The 19,957-nt window shown below is 53.0% G+C and overlaps 1 protein-coding gene across 4 annotated transcripts in view; it reads left to right on the forward strand.

The window, feature by feature from the left end:
- The window catches only part of OTOF (otoferlin), a 111,737-nt gene that overhangs the window by 56,870 nt on the left and 34,910 nt on the right, over positions 1 to 19,957 (forward strand). For all 4 annotated transcript variants that reach the window (XM_064448387.1, XM_064448388.1, XM_064448389.1 and 1 more), the window contains exons 6-12: positions 9,716 to 9,789; positions 12,287 to 12,413; positions 12,723 to 12,777; positions 15,950 to 16,081; positions 16,532 to 16,594; positions 17,480 to 17,564; positions 18,669 to 18,828. In XM_064448387.1, coding sequence (XP_064304457.1) covers positions 9,716 to 9,789; positions 12,287 to 12,413; positions 12,723 to 12,777; positions 15,950 to 16,081; positions 16,532 to 16,594; positions 17,480 to 17,564; positions 18,669 to 18,828 — 696 coding nt within the window. The remainder of the gene's footprint in view (positions 1 to 9,715; positions 9,790 to 12,286; positions 12,414 to 12,722; positions 12,778 to 15,949; positions 16,082 to 16,531; positions 16,595 to 17,479; positions 17,565 to 18,668; positions 18,829 to 19,957) is intronic.

Below are 19,957 nucleotides of genomic sequence, written 5' to 3' on the forward strand. Positions count from 1 at the left end.
GGGTTGCTCTCATCCCAGCCCATCCCAGTGACCCCACATCCCATGAATATGTGACTGCCCAGACATAAATACCCCCAGGATTTGGGATACGGGTCAATCTGGTTTAAGCTCCAAATCTTTCTTAATTCAAATTAATTCTCAAGTCTTAAGCCAGGAGAGCAGGGTATGTGTTGCAGACCTGGGTGAAGCCAACGGTTCATGCACCAGCATCACAGCAGTGCGTCTCTGCAAGCGCAGGGCAGCACATGTGAGTGTTTGAAGCTGGAGCTGATGCCTGCAAGGGAGGAAGAGCTGTACAGTAGCATATGAGCCCTGTGCTCCAGGAGCTTTCTGTGGGACCCTGCCGCACCTGCAAACCTCCTCCATGTCACATTGCGAAGGAAAGACAGGTCCTGTGGTCCCTCTACAGCCAAATCCCACATAATATGATGATGGTCACCCTGTCCATAGGGCTAGTGGACTCCCAAAGGCACCATGAGTAAGAATACATCTGTATAAGTAAATTTGTCTGGCATGGGTGAGTCCAGGACAACGATCCCAGCCCCAAACCATCCCTGTAAGTCTGTTCTTCATTGCTGCTGCTCAGTGTTTGCGGGGAGGTGGAGAGGATGCAGACGAAACCTGCAGAAGATTGCTGGCCTGCCACTGGCAAGCAGGACCTGGGCGGTGGCAAAGAGCTGTAGGACAGCATCTCCTCAGTACCTTGCACTGAACAAACCTTCTCAGCATCAGCCCAGGAGGACCCTCCTGGGGGGTGGTGGCAGCCATTAGCCCCTTCCCCTGTCCCGGCTGGGTCCCATGGGCCCCGGGGGGGGTATATGTGTTTGGGTGGGTTTGTTTCTTCCTCTTGTTCATCCTCCTGGCTGTGTCTCTTCCTAACAGTGAAGACCCTGAAGATGGCAGGTACTGGGCGTGGTACCCCTGCTTCGCTCAGGCCCTTTGGGCATGCTGTGTGCATGCATGTGACATGCGTGTTGCTGTACCAATCCCTGCATGGCATTTGGACCCAGGGAAAGGACCTCACTGCTTCCTGCCCTCTTCTTAATGGGGGGCAGAGCCTTCTTGTATTCACCACATCCCCTCCTCCCCAAAAAGCGGGGCTTCTTTGTATCCGGTCTATTTTCCCCTATGCCCAGCAAGGATATGTTTCCTTCTGCTCCTTCCAAAGGAGCTTTGAGGATAATATATGTCTGTCTACCTGTCTATCCATCCATCCATCCACCCATCCATCCATTCATCCCAATGCAGTCTCACCATCCACCAATCTGTCCATCTGTCCGTCAGGCCATCTCGATACAATCCTACGCATTCATCCATCTCATTGCATTTCTTTCCATCCCTCACTGCCTTTCTCACCATCCCTCCACCCATCCCTCCATCCCTCCATCCCTCCATCCCTCCATCCCTCCATCCATCCATCCATCCATCCATCCATCCCTCCATCCCTCCATCCATCATCCATCCATCCATCCATCCATCCATCCATCCATCCATCCATCCATCCATCCCTCCATCCATCCATCCATCCATCCCTCCATCCCTCCATCCCTCCATCCCTCCATCCATCCATCCATCCATCCATCCATCCATCCATCCATCCATCCATCCATCCATCCATCCATCCCTCCATCCCTCCATCCCTCCATCCATCCATCCATCCATCCATCCATCCATCCATCCATCCATCGCAGCACAGATCTGTCCTTTCATCCCAGTGCCGTTCTATCCGTCCATCCTTCCAGCTGTGATACTATCTGTCCATGCTTCTACCCATAACACCAGCCAGCCAGCCCAGCGCCAAACCATTTATCCATCCATCCTGACGCAATGCTCTTTTTCTGCCAGTTGTTCTATCTTGTTCATGCACTCTCTGCCCCCCTGCTCATTCCAGCACCACCAGCACTGTCGCTATCTCTGTACCCAGTTCCCTGGATGCCAGTGGGTTAGGAAGCCCTGTTGCAGCAAGATCTCCCTCTGGCGTGCTTGCGAATTGGGTTTGGTGGGTTGCTTGGTGCATGTTGCTGATGGGGGCTTTGAGGGGAGAAGGCGGGCAAGGGTCTTTGTCACTGCAGCAGGATGAATCACGTCTGAATGAATTGCTCTTTGTGATTGCAGAGCTAAGGCTAAGGGGAAAGAGAAAAGACATCTCATGTTACCATTCAGGTACCCTGAGTCCCCCGTCCCTGCCTGTGCCGGGGCTCATTTTCCAGCTCCAGCCTCTAGCCCTTCGCAGCAGTGACGCTGCAGGGCAGGACCACAAGTTCACCTCTGCCAGTGAGAGTGCTTAAGGCACTGAAGCTACTTGGAGGCATAAAACGAGAATTCTTTGGTGGTGCCACTAATGGGAAATCCGTGCCCTTTTCAGGCACCCAAAGCCCAAACTGTGGCTGTCCGGAGTCAGAGAGGCACCTTCTGCAGTGAGGGTTGGTGTGGAAGGGGCAGGGGATAAAGGAGGGGAGGGAGAAAAAGTGATCTGGCGTTAGCTGCTCCACCAGGCCCTTGAAGAAGAATCTCTGGATAGCAGTTCTATAGAGATACCTTCTAGACAGAGATTCTATTTTCTAGACAGACATTCTGTAGAGTTTCTACAGAGATATATTCTATAGAGAATCTCACACAGTGCAATCGCCTCGTTCACCCAGGCACTGACGGCCCGAGTGCCCAGGGCCAGCAGCACCACGTGTTGCTGCGTGCAGGAGCCAGGAGAGCAGGGAGATGCAGGAGGAGGGAGTCGCTCAGAGCAAGAGGGCAGCTGCAGCTACGCTCTTGCATCCCTCATCCAGGCCTAATTTACACCAGCGGAACGAACAGGGAAAGGGCGCAGGCTCAGGCACTGCCCTCTCCCACCCACCCGGGGATGTTGCTCCCCATCCTGGCGTGGGGGGGATGACACCAGAGTCTCTGGCACCCCCAGGGCAGTGCCCATCCAAGCGCACTGGTGGAGAGGGAGGGTTTCCCAGCCCGGCTGCGGCAGGGAAGGATCCCGCAGCAGCGAGTCACCCGGGGAGATGCAGCTGCTGGTCCCTACAGCGATGCAAAGGGCTCGTGCATTCACGCCCAGCCAAACCAGCCGTGCTCTGGGTGAGATGGTGACGAGCCGTGGCTTTGAAGGGACCTCGGACCACGTCCATGAGCTGCAGGAGAAAGCGTGGAGTGATTTAAATCCTCTCCCAGCACTGGGCAGGGGCACTAGGGCAGCTTTTACAATGCAGATGAACCAGCCGAGCTGCTGGCATTGGTGTTCGCTGCTCCCCTGACAAGCTCAGCTGGCAAGGGAATAACTTCTGCTGGTTTGGTCCCAGAGCAAGTGTCGGTGCAGGGAGAGAGCAGGACTGCTTTCAGAAGCAGCTTCTGGATGGGTTTCCTTGGCTGTTCTCCAGTCCAGGCTCTAAGCAGATGCCTGCCCACGCTGGGCTGAATGGGAGGACCCTGCTCTTCCCAGACTCCCACCCAGCGCTGGGTCCTGCCCCCCGCCTTGTGCTTGGAGCCGGTCTTCCGAGCGTCACCTTTCTAAAAACCCATCCAGCAACACCTCAAACAAAAATGTTTTGGTTTTGTTTTTGTTTTTTTCTGGGTGGTTTTCCAGCAGCTCAGCGCACAGAGGTCCGTGCTCTGCAGGCACCCTCCTGCCCCATGTCCCCAGCACAGACACGGCCACGGGGTGAAGCAGAGTAATTAGCTGCAATTAAAAATCAGCCCTCCTGATAACTTTCTAGAGCTGGTCACCTCTCTGCTGGTGCAGGGAGATTAGCCAGGGAAGAAAGAGTGACGGGGGTGGAATACAGGGAGGCAGGACCCAGAGAAATGTAGGATCCATGAGAGAAGGAAAACAGGTTTGAAAAGCCAGAAAGCAGAGGCAGAGCAGGAGTCTGCAAAGAGAAACAGCAAGGTGAGGAGCCGGTGTTTCCTGCATGGTAGGACACGGCGTTGGTCTGGGGAGGGATGAGGACCCTGAGGTCCAGCCCCTCTCCTACAGCTGAGCCCTCTCTGGAGGGAGGGTATAAATACATCTTTGTGGGAGCATTAGGAAGACCACTCACTTTTACCAAAAAGGAGAAGAAGCCTTGCCTCCTGCCCCAGGAGCACCCCCAGCACCCCACTCACATGCGTGCACGCACAGCTGTAGCTGCCTTACTGGCCCCATACACGCCTCCAGTGAATGCCCATCACCTCCATCTCCCAGCACAGGAGGCTGTGGTTCTCCTAAGCCCCTCCAGCCTAGCAGAGGGTAACGCAGAGCTGTTATCCACCTAAATTACAGATGTAGGCAGGACAGAGGTGTTTGGGGTCGGCCCTGCTGAGGAACGTTGCCCATGACCACAGCCTGGGGATGGGGCCCTTGGAGCACTCGTGAGGAGCGGGGAAGCTGCAAAGGGAAGAGCAGCCTCTTCTGATTTTATGCTCTGATTTAAAGCCCTTGAAGTGCACTGAATCTTGTTTGCCTTTTGTTCCCTTGATGCGTGGCCACCGGCTCCAGCAAAGGCAAAGAGAAGACGAAGGAGCACAAGTAGGTTTGCTCGCCCTGCTCCTTCTCCTCCTTCTTGTTTCCAGCTTTCCTAGCTCACGCTGTGGCTGATCGGGTACATGGTGTGCTCTCCCTTTCTCTAAAGCTGAGCCTGTCAGCCCTGGAGGAGCTTGGGTCTCTTGGGTGTGTGGCCTGAGGCTTCGGAGCCCCCAGGGAATATTTAACTACAGCAAAAGCCAATTGTAAAAGACAGGCTTGGAGCAGTCCCTGGCAGCACTGGAAGGGAACTGTGAGGTCTTGAGAGAAGCCTGGCTCCCATCGGGTTTGGATGGGTCCTGGCTGGGGGGGAGAGTTTCCCGGATTGGGCATGGATATCTTAGCCAGGGCTCAGGGTAGGAGAGGGTCTAGGTGCAGGGCTGGGCAAATGGGACTTAGCACCAGCCTTACAGCTCCTGTGCCCACAGGTCAGGCTGCCACATCGTCCCTGTAGATGTGTTTCTTCAGCTCCTGCCTTCCTTTTATCCCCAGCTGCTTGCACTGATACCAGGCTAGGCTGTGTCTGAGCTCTCTCCCAGCAGCAGCATCCTCCAGCTTAACACACGTGCTGAAATTTAAGCTCGAGTCTCACGAGTGCAGGCTGATCTCCTCTGTGCAGGGGGCAATCCCTGCAGCCACCACAGGACATTTCCCAATGAGTGAGGTCTCTTCTGGCTTGTATTTATTGCACTGCAGTTTAAGGACCAGTTTATGGCAGTATCTTACTGTTGGACCCTCCTAATCGATGGTGTAAAGCGAGGGGGCAGAGATGAAGTGGGGAAAGGACGTTTCTCACCTTCAAGCAGTCAGCAGGGAGAGGGCAGGCTCAAGAAAAGGTGGGAAGAGATCTCCCTGTGCCAAGCAGCCTTGGCTGGCTCCCCTCCCCCGTTTGGCCATGCAGGGAAGGGGGAAGAGGCAGACTGGGTCTGAGGGTTGGGATCTTCCCTGGGCTCGAGGGCGGCATGCATAGGATGACCCCATGGGGCTGGCAGTGGGGTCTGTCACCGGTACAGGTGGGACAACTGGAAGCCTTAGCATGGGGGTGATGGAGGCAGCGCCTCACCTGACAGGAGTAATTCTTGCAAAGAAATGAGCCATGGAAACCCTGTTCCCTGCTCCCAAATCCCCAGTAAAAAGCAATTATTAAAATGTCCTTTTTAGCCATGAATAATTAACCAGGAACCTGCAACCGTATCTTTAACTAGAAGCTGGCCAGAAGAGAGACTGCTTCTACCTCCCTGCTCCTCTCTGTGCTCCCCTCCTGGAGAGCCACACGGGTGAAACCGTAAAGGACAAAACCAAGTGCTTCTGGGAGCAGAAAATGGTGGATGTGTGCTTTGCCATCAGCTGAAGATAATTCATCTGCTCAGTCCCATATTAGACACCAGAAAATCCAAGAGGAGAGTGCTGTGGGAAGCTGGGTGGATACTCTGGTGTCTAATACAGGTTTAAGCTTGCTTGGAGGCTTGTCCCTGCTTGGGAACAGGGTCAAGGTGTTCGGTCCTACCCCGCCAAACTCGCAGGAACCCAGTCTTGGTTTGCAAGGGGCCAGCGGCTTGCGCCGTTATGGAGGGGGGTGGCAGCCTCCTCTCCGCCATCTCAGTTCTTCAGGAAACCAGGCTAAACCCAGGCTTCGGCAAAGGAGGGGCTCTCGGTGCCACCACACGTTGTGCCGGCATCTCAGGTTCACGGGTCCTCATGTAGTATTCATGACGGTGTCAGCTCTCCGCCAGCGCCGGCTGCCCATCCGCACCCTCGGAAGCCCCGCAGGAGCAGCGAGGGGTCGGCACCACCTTTTCTTTAACGCTGCAAAGACCCCGCTGCGCCCGGAGGGGAGCTTGGCCGCGCTCCCCATCCCTGCCCGGTCCCGACCTGCACACGGGGCTCGGCTCTGCCCTCGGCACCGGGACGGCCGCGCCGCCCTAGGCGTGCCGCTGGCCGCTCTCCTCGCTCAGCTGAGCTCCTCCAGAGCCTCGTCCCGGGGGGAGCCAAGTCCTGGATGGCCGGCGGGTGAAGGTAGTACCCCTGAGGGATGGGAAGGGGAAGGGGGGAGCGGCATGGGGTGTGTCAGTGCTCACCTGGCTTGGAAAAAGTGACAGATGGGGCTGGGGGACGAGGGTGAGCCGCTGAGCACCTGCTCCGAAGCATCTGGGACAGCGCCTTCCTCATCCTTCCCTTGCTTCTTCCCTTCTCCTCAGCACATACCAAGTCCGCTGCCAGAATCCACCAAAACCCACTTTTTATCCTTTTTTTTCTGTTTTTTTTTTCTTTTTTTCTTTTCTCAATGACCCCCAAGCTCCAGTCCACTGTGGTAATACCAGTAAGCGCAGTGGTGCAGGAAGGAGGCAGCGCCAGATGTGGTAACTGGGGCTGAGATGTGACCGGGATGCAGGCATGGGGACAGCACCTGAAGGTTTATGCCACCGAGGGACCTTGTGCCCGCTGGACTCTGCTCTCCAAACCAGCTAGAGCTGCGGCTCCTCTCATGGATGTGCTAGAGGCGTCTGGCTGTTTCCCATTTCTGGGACCTCTTCTGTAGTAAAACTGTCTTTGGGGACACACGAGAGGCTCCTGCAGCCGATGCCCCCAGGCATTTCCCGAGGCTCAGCTGGCAGCGAGGGCTTGTTGCTGCAGGAGGGGAGGGGGGGTGACACCGTCTCTCACTCGCATCCCTCTGGAAGTTGCTGGGTTGGGTTGGTGCTGCTGGGACGGGTCTCGGCGGATGCTCCTTGGACCCGGTGCTTAATCCCAGTCTTTTTCCACATGAACCCAAACCAGCTTGATCGTTTTACTGATGGGGGCACCAGATGCTGTGCTAACCAGGACCCAATGCATCCTCAGTGCCCATGTTATTTTGGGTCCTGGTAGAGGACCAGCACTGCCAGTATCTTCCCTGCAAAGTCCTACTGGCTCCATCACCAGCTGCTTTGTTTTACCTCCCAAGGAACCTCAGAAATTCCTGGGGCAGATACAGTGATTTTATCGCTAACCGTCTCGGAGCACATTGCCACCATGCCAGCTCTGGGGCTGGTGGGGATTTTTTTCTTCTTCATTTTAAAGAAATTAATTGAAAACAAGGGAATGTAACGTAAGCGACCCTGGAGGTGCAGTGTCTCACTGCGGGGCTGTGTGGCTGCTGGGTTTCCCACACTCCGTGGTGGGGAGCAGTCTCAGAGCAGAGTTTCACAGCCTGAGCTGTTACAGCATTTGCTCATTAAAAAAAAAAAAAAAAAGAAAAGAAAAAAACCACAATAGTTTGCAAATAGCTTAAAAGTGTTCCTTCCCCCGTAGCACCTCGAGGCAGATGTTCCCTGGCAGGATGAATGGCAGACGCAGAACCCTAGCCCGCGTCTTTCCTCCTTCTATCCATTGAGAAATTGCCCTTTCACTGAGGATCCCGTGAATTAATCACAGCTACCAGAGACTGCCTCGAGGCCCGAGCAGTGCTTTAGTCCCAATTAAACCTCAGCTATAAATAGTTCCCGTATCTTATGCCGGCCTTCTGCCCCGATTGAATTCCCCCCTCCCTTGGTGAATAAATTATCCTCCCATTCCCCTTAATTTTCTTCTCATTTGCTCTGGCTCCATCAGCAGCCTGCAAGCCTCCAGTTGTTATTTAAGACAACAAATGCATCAGCCTGGCTGCAATGCCGAGACTTCTTTGTCTTGCAAAAAAAACCCCCGAAAGGGTGGAACTTCACCCTTTGTCCCCAGCCAGATGCGATCAAAGCTGAGACGGGGCGACCCCGCAGCTCAGGGGCGGCGCACCCCAACCCTGCTGCACCCAGGGCTGGCGCTGAGCCCCGGCAGCCGGCGCGGAGGTGAGGGCCAGGCTGGAGGTGAGGATGCCCCTTGACCCGAGAACGGGTCCATCAGGCCTGCGAGGTTTCTGCAAAGAGCAGCACATTCGGGTAATGGGAATTTTCCGATTAAAAAGAAATTCCCCTTCAGCTTTACCGCCTTCTGCTTCTGGGACAGTCACAGGCCATTGCCTTCAACTCTCTCCCCAGCTCTTTGCTCCTTAGAACAGGGCTGTTGCACAGACTGACCCGTGCTTCTTGCTGCTTTCCGTTTTGCACATCCCATGGAGTTTTTCTCCTAGTGAGATTTTTCAGCTGAATCTTCAGGCTAAAAATCCACGTTACAGCCAAACTCCATAACTTTCACCAGGGTGGCTCAGAACCTCCTGCCCCTTCGCAGCAGCGGCATGGACTTACCTCCAAACAACAGGGAACAGCTTCCCAAAAATATCTGCGAGGCCCTTATTGCCTTTAACAACCTCTGCCCGTTTGCATTTGAGAGCAATCCTGTTTGCGGTGCAGAAATCCTGTGGTTTACTAAACGCTGTGTTTTTATATTAGCTGTAGAGGTGTGAAACAAACACCAAGTAACGTAGGAGTCCAGACCGTGAGAGCGCTTGTGGTTGCACAGGCTGATGTCTGAGCTGGAGCAGTTGGCCCTAGCCCCACTGAAGCATTTGGAGCTAGAAGTCTTACTCCTTTAACTTGCCTTGAAATGATAGATAGTTTTAGCAAGCAACAGGCAAGCCATTTGCAAATCATTATTTTATCAGCCAATCCAGCCCAAACTGCCCCGAATGAATTTGACCCCAGCCTAAATTGCAGACGGGGAGTTAAGCCTGACCTGGTACTGGTGTTTACCGCGCTGGAAGGGGAAAAATCATGTTGCTGCAACGGGCTGCGGCAAGACTTTAGGCTCTGCATAGGTCTGCTGCTGATGCAGCCACAGAGGTTATTGATTTTTCACAGCAAGGTGGTGGGGGAGGTGGATGGGTGTTTTAATTTTTAGTAAACGGTTTTTGGTAACTGGGGAGCAATTGCACAAACGGGACAGGAGAGATGGGGAGTCCGTGGGCAGCGGGGGCTAGCAGCGGGGACGGGAGGCATGGGTCGGGGCGGGAAAGAGTTTATTAGTTGCTAACTCTGTGCTCCAGCCTTGTATTTTATCCAAAGTTGGGGCATTCCCTGAGGAAAAAATGAGACCCAAGACTCAAAGGCAGGGCATTTAGCTGCGACCTTGACTCTGCCCTGTGGTGTGTTTGTAGCAGCCCCTGCTTAGTCTTTCAGCAGGCATTTCTTTCTCTTGCTTTTGAGCTGTGAAAGGCTCCTCTTCCCACTCCCAAGTCCCAGAAAACAACACTAAAAATACAGTAATTGATGGGTTGGTGGTTTTTTTCTCCCTTTCTTCTTCCAGAGCTGGGAAAGGAGTTTTTTCAGCCATGAAGCTTGGCAAGACGCGTCCATCAAAGGATGACCATCGGAAACAAGGTATGTTGCTCCTGGGAGGAGGTCGTTCTCTGCTCCAGTGCTGCTTTTTGGCTACCCTTTGCATCTCAGGAAAGCACCTGAGGGACCCCATGGAGTGGTTTGGGTGGGAAGGGACCGCTAAAGGCCACCCAGCCCAACCCCCTGCCGTGAGCAGGGACACCTTCAGCCAGAGCAGGTTGCTCAGAGCCCCGTCCAGCCTGGCCTTGGGTGTTCCCAGGGATGGGGCATCGACCGCCTCTCGGGGCAGCCTGGGCCAGGCTTTCACCGCCCTCAGCGTGAACAATTCCTTCCTTCTCTCTAGTCTGAATCTCCCCTCCTTTAGTTTAAACCCATCTCCCCTTGTCCTGTCGCTGCAGGCCCTGCTAAAACGTCAGTCCCCAAAGTGGCTGAGGTCAGGCACAGGCAGTCGGTAACCCAGGGATCGCAGTGGGAGCGTTGGGTGCTCGGGATGAGAGCCGGAGCGAGGGGCTCCATGGGGAAGCGGGAGGTAGGAACTGATGGAGAGAGGCTCCCGCTGCAGGCTTGGCCAGATATCACCCACCTTGTGCAACTGTGGCAAAACCTGGCAGTCGTGCGGGCAGCTTCCAGCTTATTTTTAGGGATGATTTGCAAATGTGGCAAAGCAAAGCAGGATTTAGCCCTTGCACCTTGCTGGGTGCAGGGTGCAGCAGCAGCGCAGCGAGAGGAAGGGCTGCAGGGCTGCCTGTCCCCCGGCTCAGCAACGCAGCGGCACAGAAATCCGATGCCTTTCTGGAAACTCACGAGGGGGTCAGCGACTGGAAATTTGTTGTTGTTCCCATTCACGCCAAAGGATTGGGTTTCAACAGCAAAGAAATAGGGGAATGCATGTTTGCAGGCAAGGACAAAGCACTGCTTTAGATAGTGTTCCTGGGCAATTCTCCACTGGTTTTCAGCCGGGTCTGAGTATAGGAAAAGGGGAATTTGGCCTGGGACACCGGTGTAGGTAGAGGCATTGGCAGCCTGTGAGAAGGCATGGCATTGAAACCTGGGTGGCCTCCCTCTCTCCCCAGTGCCTGGGCATTCATCTCGTGGTTAGAGCTTCACGCAAGACCACGGAGAAAGCAGCTGGGATGCAAAGGCAGGCGCAGGGTGTGCGAACAGATAGTAGCGTGCCTTCACAGCTGGGGATTTACCCGTGGTTGGGGAACGGCTGCAACACAGCTGCTATATTGCGTGGTGTGGTCAGTGCTGTACAGCCGTGGGGCTCCTTGTTCAACCTTCCCCGGGTACCTCTGGCTTTCACACACCTCACCGGGGCTCTGCTCTCTTAACAGCCCCCTCCTCTCTCAGCCTCAGTGCTGTCTCGGCTGTGATCCCACCCTTGGTCTGCTCAGCTGGCGATGGCACGGGGTGGATGTTGCACCCTCTGCCTGTTGGCCAAGCCAGCATCCCTCTTGTGCCACGGTCTGCTTTCCTCCCGTACGGACTGCGGGTCCTGCTCAGGTCAAACAGACCCACTGAACCACCAAAAAGCAAGCTGGGAGGGTGCGAGTCCGTCCGCCCGCCTGCATGTGGCAGGATCAAACCTGCTTAGGTCCTTCCCAGCTGGTGTGACTCTGACTCAAGCTCAAAAACACCCCGTTGAGTTGAGGACACCCTTTCCCCACCCAACCCGCAGCAGTGGGTGTCTCTCCACACTTCAGCTTCAGCAAAAGCCCATGTTATCTCACAAAAACAGGCCAGACATGGTGAAAAACCTGATTTCTGGTCTCCTGGAGCAAGCTACAAGCTTGCCTAGGTTGGCAAAGAGGCAGGGACTGTTTCCCAGGAGCAGTGTTTGTACGAGTGGATTCGTACGGCTTGTGCCACCAAAGCAAACCAGTGACCCAACGGCTGTACTGGTGGGTTTGGCCCAACAACAATAAAAAATTCGTTGCTGCTTTGTGGTCCTTTCTTGACCAGAGCAAGGGCAGGAGGGGGAGGCATGACGTGCACGCGGGTTGTACACAGGGAAAGGGCTATCTGAGCAACTTCTTCCAGTAGAAACGCAGACCAGTGGGCAATGCCGCTGTGTCTCAGTGCCTGTGGGATGTGGGGTCTTGACCCTCCCTGCAGCAATTTTTATTCTTAGGAAACAACCCCTTTCTCCTGTTTTTTCAGACCTCTCTACCCTAAAGCTAGGTCTCTACCCTGAAGTAGAGTCTTTGCAACTGCTCTTCTGGTAGGTAGAGCTGCAGCAATTGCTTAAATGCTCTTTCACCCCTTGAAGTGCGGGGTGTTTGCCATTTTCTATTCTCTTTTTGCCATCACAAAACCACGCACAGGCACGGTGTCCAGGTGGAATAATGTGTCACAGGAGGCAATGCGTCTTTTTTAATCCCTTTTTAGACCAGGTTGTCTCTGACCTGACCTGGTGACCAATGTTCTTTGTATTATCAGGTGAGGCTCATAGGAGGTATTGGTTACCTTTCTCTTCACCTTTAATTATTCACAGAGTGGAAATAATAAGAGACATTCTCTTGTCTCCTTTATGCAGATGAACCCGCTGTTTTGGAGGCAGAAGACCTGGACCGAAAAGCCACGAGGCGGGCGTGTGGACTGGAGCCAGACACCATCTCCTTGGCCTCTGTCACAGCTGTCACCACCAATGTCTCAAATAAGAGGTGAGGGCCAGATGTGAGCTCGTGCCAGCCAGGAGGCGAGGGCACGCTGGCAGACACCCCACAACCACGTGCCCCCGGAGACGGGACATGTTGGAAATCACATTGCCCCGTGCAGCAGGTGGTTTTTTGGAAATAGGAAAATTGGCGCAACAAAGAGCACCAATGTTGTGTTTCACAGCCCCCAGGGTTTGTATTCCTCAAATTCAAAGAGGGCAGGAGCTTCGCGGGGGTGACCCTGCCAATGCTCTGTCACAGCTGGCAGCAAGTCCAGCTGTGGTTTGACCAAAGGTTTCTTCTGCCCCTCCAAAGGTCCAAGCCTGACATCAAAATGGAGCCGAGTGCTGGGAGGCCAATGGATTACCAGGTAGGTGACAACGTTGTGCCCCCAGCCTCGGCTCATGGGGGTCACAGCCCAGGGGCTGGGGGGGACTCTTTGGCAGGGAACAAGTTGGTGCTGGGTTTCAACGCGCTGCGCTCACAGAGCGCGGCTTCCCAGGAGCTGGCATTTAAACGGTTGAGCGATAAGCTCGAGGTCAAGTAATTAACTGGTTTTGCCATCATGTGAAGCCCAGAAAGCCTGAATTAATCTGTCATTGAGGGAGGCTATCTCCAATACATTTCTCTTACTTCCCAAAGGCTTTCAGTGTTCTCTTTAGTGTTCGAGATTGGTGAGCCCTGGCTGGCAGTACGTTGCTCACTGGATTTCCTGGGATAGGCGGGTACCTGGCTGCGGTTGTCCTCCAGCGGCGCTCCGTTCCTGCCACTTTAGCTAGAGTGAGAAGAACCACACGTTTAGTTTCCCAAAGCTCAGATGATCCGCGCCGCCCCCTCTTCTTTTACTAGTCGGTGCCAGCGTGATTCATTAATTGGCTCTTCTCGTTTTCACCAAGCCGTGCCGATTCAGCAGCAATTTAGCTTCACGTCTTTGCCCCTCAGCACAGCAACACGTTCCTGGGGACATCTTGGAACAATGAAAATAACGATTTTTTGTTAGAGATTTATTGCATAACATTTGCGGCGCCTGCTGCAGACCAGATCGTGAGGCTTACAGGGAGTGTGCCTGCGTGGTCCAGGAGGGGGGAACATAAAGGACATGAAGAGGAGGGGGAAGGTGCAAAACAAATTACAGCCAAGAGGCAGAAGGAACTATTTGGCCGCTGCAAACAGGAGGAGCACAAGATCGGTGTTAATGACGAATGGCTAATTTCTGGAGTATAATCACAGAATCACCGAATCCCAGAATCCCAGGCTGGAAGGGACCTCAGGGACCATCTAGTCCAATCTCTCTAGGAAGAGCCCAGCCTAGACACGATGGCCCAGCTCCCTGTCCAGTCGACTCTTGAAGGTGTCCCAACGTGGCCGAGTCAACCCCTTCCCTGGGGAGATTATTCCAGTGGTGACTGTCCTCACTGTGAAACACTTCCCTCCCGTGTCCAATCGGAATCTCCCCAAGAGCAACTTGTGTCCATCCCACCTTGTCCTCTCCATGGGACTCCGTGTAAAAAGGGAGTCTCCATCTCCTTTGTAGCTGCCCCTTAAGCACTGGTACGTGGTGATGAGATCCCCTCTGAGCCTCCTTTTCTCAAGGCTGAACAAACCCAGCTCTCCCAGCCTACCCTCGTACGGCAGCTTCCCAGTCCATGGATCATCTTGGTGGCCCTTCTCTGGGCCCCTTCCAGCCTGGCCACATCTTTTTTGTACAGCGGGGACCAGAACTGCACACAGGACCCCAGGTGTGGCCTCACCAGCGCTGAGTAGAGCGGGGTGATGACCTCTCTATCTGTGCTGGTGAAGCCCCGTAACAAGGTTTGCAGCGCGAGGCTGGTTCATGGACAAGGTGCGTGCCCGGCTGACCTCCCTGCGTCTGCTTTCCTTTGACAACCGGCTTTCGTGGAACATTGGAAGATCAAAAGGGAAGGACTCGCTCTTCCAGGCCCCATCCCTGGGAAGCCTCAAGACACTGCCCCGGTCTGTGGCAGGGAGGGGATGGGAGGGAGGGACCAAGCGTGAAGCCCCGCAAGGCCACCCCCAGGAGCTGGTGCGGGCCAGGGCAGGGGCGGAGGGGAGGTCTCGGCGAGAGATGACCCTGGCTGCAAGCCTCCCCAGAAGGCGCCTGGGATGTTTCCACGCGCCGTGCCGTGCTGTGCGGGAGGAGCGGACCTGAGCCGGGATCCCTGAGCCGCTGCAGCGCTGGGTGTGGGCTCGGAGGTTGCCTTTGCACCTCGGCTCCCCCGCACTAGGTCAGCCTGTGCCCCGATGGATGCCGGGCAGCCTTGCCCCCTCCTCAGAGGCCTCAGCTACCCTTTATCAGCTGCCTTTTAGGAGCACTTCAGAATGGAATAGAATATTTTGGCTTAAATCATCACAGCATCCCCCTCCTTTTTTTTTACTGGAATCTGAATCTCTTTTAAAGAAATCTGATTGAAAGTCAAACCTCTTAACATGTTACCAAAATGAAATCTCCCCACAAAGATAACACTTTAATTTTTAATAGATTTCTGTTTTCCATTATTATGTGATTCAAGATAAAGCTATGTTCAAGTTACAGAAATAATTAATGATAGCTAAAGAAGGCACGTGTAAATTAACTCATCTGTTGGGCTTGAAAGGACTCAGGACTGAGACCTCATGTTATTTTAGAAAAATAATTTTAAATTATACCCAAATTCCCTGTGCTTTGCAACCTGGGGGTGACCCATCCTACCACCAACTCGTGCTACCTTAAAGAGATGGCTCTAGAAAAATGGCTGCTGGGAACTGAGAAGATTTGGTGTCTACATGAAATTAAACGTTATGCTTTTTAGTTAAATTAAGAGATTTAGGAATAATCCAAGCAGGAATTCCTAATATGAATTTCACATTGCAAGGAAGGAATTCAGATACGATCTAAATACCTAATATCAGTTTAATGTCATGAGGTGGATTGAAGTGTGAATTACAAACTCCTGTGTCATAGATTCATGCAAGTGTTTCATCTGGATGATTTGCTCATAATCTGTTGAAAGTAGGGGGGTTTTTTCATATACCACATACAGGAATACTTAATTTAAATAAAATGGCATGTGTGTGTATACATGCATATAGGAGACCTGAGCCATGAAATGGTGGGAAATACTCCAGAAATAATGAAGAGTAGAGTGGAATAGAATATTTCCATTGGAAGGGGCCTAGAATGATTATCTAGACCAGCTGCAACCCTTTGTGTTTTCTATCAGAAGCAAGTGAAGCCAGCTGGGGTCTCACCAACCGAGCCTCCACTCCTCCAGCTTAGCTAAATCTATTTGACTTCACACCTCCCATGAAGCCCCCCATGCTCTGAGGCTGAAGCATCAGGGATGCCCAGGGTCTCCTGCATCCCACACCACGTCGCAGCTCACTCGGGCTTGTGTGGGCAGCCCGCTGTCTTTGGTGTGAGCAGTAGACCCCGGAGCTGCCACTATTGCACCAAAACACCTCAAAAATGAGAGCTGGGGCAACAGGAGTTAAGGCAGCGAGCTGCTCTCAGGAGGTGAAGGCGTGCGAATCCCTCTCCCCAGGTCAGCATCACCATCATCGAGGCCCGGCAGCTGGTTGGGCTCAACATGGACCCCGTGGTCTGCGTGGAGGTTGGAGAGGAAAAGAAATACACATCCATGAAGGAATCGACCAATTGCCCTTACTACAATGAGGTGGGTCTGTCCTCGGGTGATGCTCACGGCTACCTGCTCCTCCCGGTCTGCATTGCTGTTAGCCAATTAAATGTAATTTAATGTTACTTCATGTTTTTTCTTCTGTCACCTTTTGTGAGAATAAGATGAAATCTCAGGCTACACAGAACAAGAAATGAAGCCTTTGCCCTCTGGTATTTTGCAAAATGGCAAAAAGCGCACTGACTTGATCTGTGCTAAATTATTCTCCGTTCTCCCAAGAAGTTAGTGCTTCCTTCTAGTTCCTCAGACTGCAGAGACTGTCAGTGTTGGAGCTCACACGGATCCATCCCCGCTGTGATGCCTGCTCCTGGATGCTCCTCCGGGCCGTCACAGCTTCTCCAGCCGGAGCGCGCACTCTAATACTGTCCTTCGATCCAGAAGGAGCCCACCCCGGCTCTCCTGCCTTCACCACTGCTTTTTCCCTTTCAGTACTTCGTCTTCGATTTCCACGTGCCCCCCGATGTCATGTTCGACAAGATCATCAAGCTGTCCGTAAGTGAGCGTGGTTGCGCTGTCCTGGTTGTGGGACTTTGGAAGAAACCAGCCCATTTTACATAGGTACTGGGGATGGATTGAAGGTCCTTGACGTGAGACCCCCAACGGGAGCTGAGGTGTTCGATCCTACGAGCCTCACCTCTTTTGCAGACCCCCGGTCCCTCTTTCTCTCACTGACCTTCATCTCTGGGGCTGCACAGCTCCGCTCCTGCATTCGCTATGTCCCCCCCCATGGCTGATCTCTGGCATTTCAGGGCCAGAGAGAATTAAACCTCTCTTGGGGTGTGTTTAGGCTTGGGGAGAAGCAAGACCTTCCTGAGCCTGCCAGAGGATGTCCTGAGGCGTGAGACTGGCAGAGCTTTTGTGGAATCTGAGGGCTGCAGCTGCTGAGAGCAAAGCAGGGACTGCAGCCCTCCCCACAGCCACAGAGGAGGGCAATGAACCGGATTTGCAGATTCTCTGACCAAAGCACACTAACTAGGAGTATCTGTGTCTATGCCGTGCACAGACCAGCTGTACAATTTCTCCCACAATGGGAATTAGACCATCGATTTTGAGCATCCTAAAGACCCTTCCTTCAGGTAAATGTCCCAGTGTTTGTTGCCACAGCGGCTGGAAAACTACATCTTGTTTCAAAGATTAATCTCACTGCACTTTTTTTTCTATTCAATCCAAGTATACGCTTGTTTGCAACACTGATAAGCAAGAGCTGCCAACCCCATCATGCCTCTTAGTGTCCTTATAAAGACCAAGGTCCTGCACAGACCGAGACAAATGCATCACCTCCTTTCCTACCCGACACTGAACAACCCTGGAAAGAACCTTATGGCTCCCCAGGTATGGGGAAAAAAGTCTGACTTGTTTTCCTCTCTCCATTTCCAGGTGATCCACTCAAAAAACCTGTTGCGCAGTGGGACCTTGGTAGGTTCCTTCAAGATGGATGTTGGAACTGTTTATACGCAGCCTGGTATGTAAACGCTGTTTGCAACCAGGCCTATGTGCCTACCTGCACCATTGAGTAAGTGTCCTTGTCAGGCAGCCAGGCAGGTGCTAGTTTCCTCGGGTGATACTTATTTAACTTATTTTTAGTATCCCAGATATAAGCAAGTCACCTGGGCTCCCTCTGCAGTGTATAGCCCACCCTGAAATAAAGTGTTAGAGCCAGAGGCTGAGATGCCCTCTGGGTGTGCTGGTCTCTATCCACTGACCTGCTGAGGAAGGAAGCCCAAGAAGTCTTGTTTAGGCAAGATATTCACCTTCCAGATAGTTCTGGTCCTAGATAGACAGGTCCCAGACCAGGTCATGGGATGGATCTTGCCCTCTGTGGCTGGCAATTCAACCAAGAAATGAAGATGCCTGGTGTGCAATGGAAAAGAGGGAGAGGTTGGTTAGAGCTGCTGCCGTGTTTCTCGCTGATGGCAAAGGGAACAGCAATGTCCCTTCGAGGGCCCGGTGCTCGCAGCGCGCCAGAGCTGAACACACAACACCCCTTCAGGAAAGACACCCCCAAAATGACTGCGGGTGGGTTTTTTCCATACTCTATATCATACCTATTCCTGCATTCTGCCTCTATAAATAAGCCCGAGAGTTAAAATGTAAATGAAGCCTCCAAAGCCTGCGCAGCAGATGATGCTGGGGGGACCTGAAGGGAACATCTACTCTGGTTCCCTGCTCCACAGAGAGATGAAGTCTTTCTAACACCATCCAAAAGGCACCTGAGACCTTAAAGACTTAGAATCATAGAATCATTGAGGTTGGAAAAGACCCTTAAGATCACTGAGTCCCGCTGTTAACCCAACACTGCCAGCTCCACCACTAAACCCAGTCCCTAAGCACCATGGCTACCCACCTCCTAAATACCTCCAGAGATGGTGATTTCCAGTGATGGAGACTCCAGCCCCTTCAGACAGTTTATCCCATTGCTTCTCGGTCTTTAACAGGAGACACACCTTCCTAATGAATTTTTCTGTCTGAATTCCTCACACCCGAAGATGCCTCTCACATTTCCAGACCTCGCGGTAATGGCTGTGTCTCGTTCTGATAAATGACTGTCTTGTCCCCTGGCCTCCAGAGCACCAGTTCTACCACAAGTGGGCCATCCTTTCTGACCCCGAAGACCTCACCGCCGGGCTGAAAGGTTACCTGAAGTGTGACATCGCCGTCGTAGGGAAAGGGGACAACATCAAGACACCGCACAAAGCCAATGAGACGGATGAGGATGATATTGAAGGGTAAGGATCTGCAGAGCCAGCTCCGTGCAGACTTTCTTGGGAATGCCTTTGCACATCTCTTGTACCTTGGATGGTACAATGAGGACAGCATCCCTACCAGCTCAGGACCCATACCTACCTCGGGGAATGAAACCAGAGGGACCAACAGGTTGCTTTTCAGGGAGAGAACACGTGGCAGGCTTCTGGTGCAACTCCAGGCCATATCAAGTACAAACCAATCATTTCTATGAGGCCAGACCACCTGCTGGCTGTTGAGCTCTCTGTACTGACACCAGCCTGATGTCAACCAACCTGATGTCCCCACTGTTTACCGAATGCTCCTGCTGGTGATGGGATGGGGTCTCATCACTCACTGCCAGGGCAAGCAGGGAGGTCTGGGTGAGGTTTCCCAGGCCGTGTGGATAGGCAGGGCTCTGTGACTCCCCAGAGCATCTAAAAGGCCATGGAAAAAAAAATCAGGGGAGTTTAAAATTTAGCTCCAGCCCCAAAATGTTTCAGGCTAATTAAACATCTCCAAGTGCACCCACAGCCTTTCAAGTCTACCTCTCAGCCTCCCATCACTTAGCCAGAAACCCAGACTAGTAGCAAAATACCAACGCAGTTCTCTAGACTTGCTGGAGACCCGGAGGCTCGAGGCACCACCTGAACTATTTTGGGTCATCGCTCCATGCTCTAGCGGTGATATTATCCCACTTTTTTACGGACAACTCCAGCAATTCTGCTAGAAATTGTTTTGTTCGCAGCATACCCCGTGGCTCTCATTTCTTCTCCCAGAAAAGGAAAGCCAAGTCTGGCGAGAAAAACAACTTGGCGGCGTTCACATCTCCCCCCAGAATAATCACCCCAGCTCCCCTTGTGCCCTGATAAAAAGAAAAGGCTCTTCTAACATCCCATTCATCTGGCCTGCTTTAGGTATCTAAATTAGGCTAAATTTAATTGTCCTCTAGCTTCCACTGACAATAATTATTACCTCCCTTTAGTGGAATGCACGTTGTCCCAGGGGCACCTCAAGGGGCTCCTCTTCAGTTTTTGCTTACAAAACCACACTCTCCACCCCAAAACAGGAGGATGGGCAGAAACAGGACAGCAATAAAATCTATGGCTGCAGAAATGGTCATCCTTCCACCTC

The sequence above is a fragment of the Phalacrocorax carbo genome, chromosome 3 (genome assembly GCF_963921805.1).
Source record: "Phalacrocorax carbo chromosome 3, bPhaCar2.1, whole genome shotgun sequence".
Lineage (NCBI taxonomy): Eukaryota > Metazoa > Chordata > Aves > Suliformes > Phalacrocoracidae > Phalacrocorax > Phalacrocorax carbo.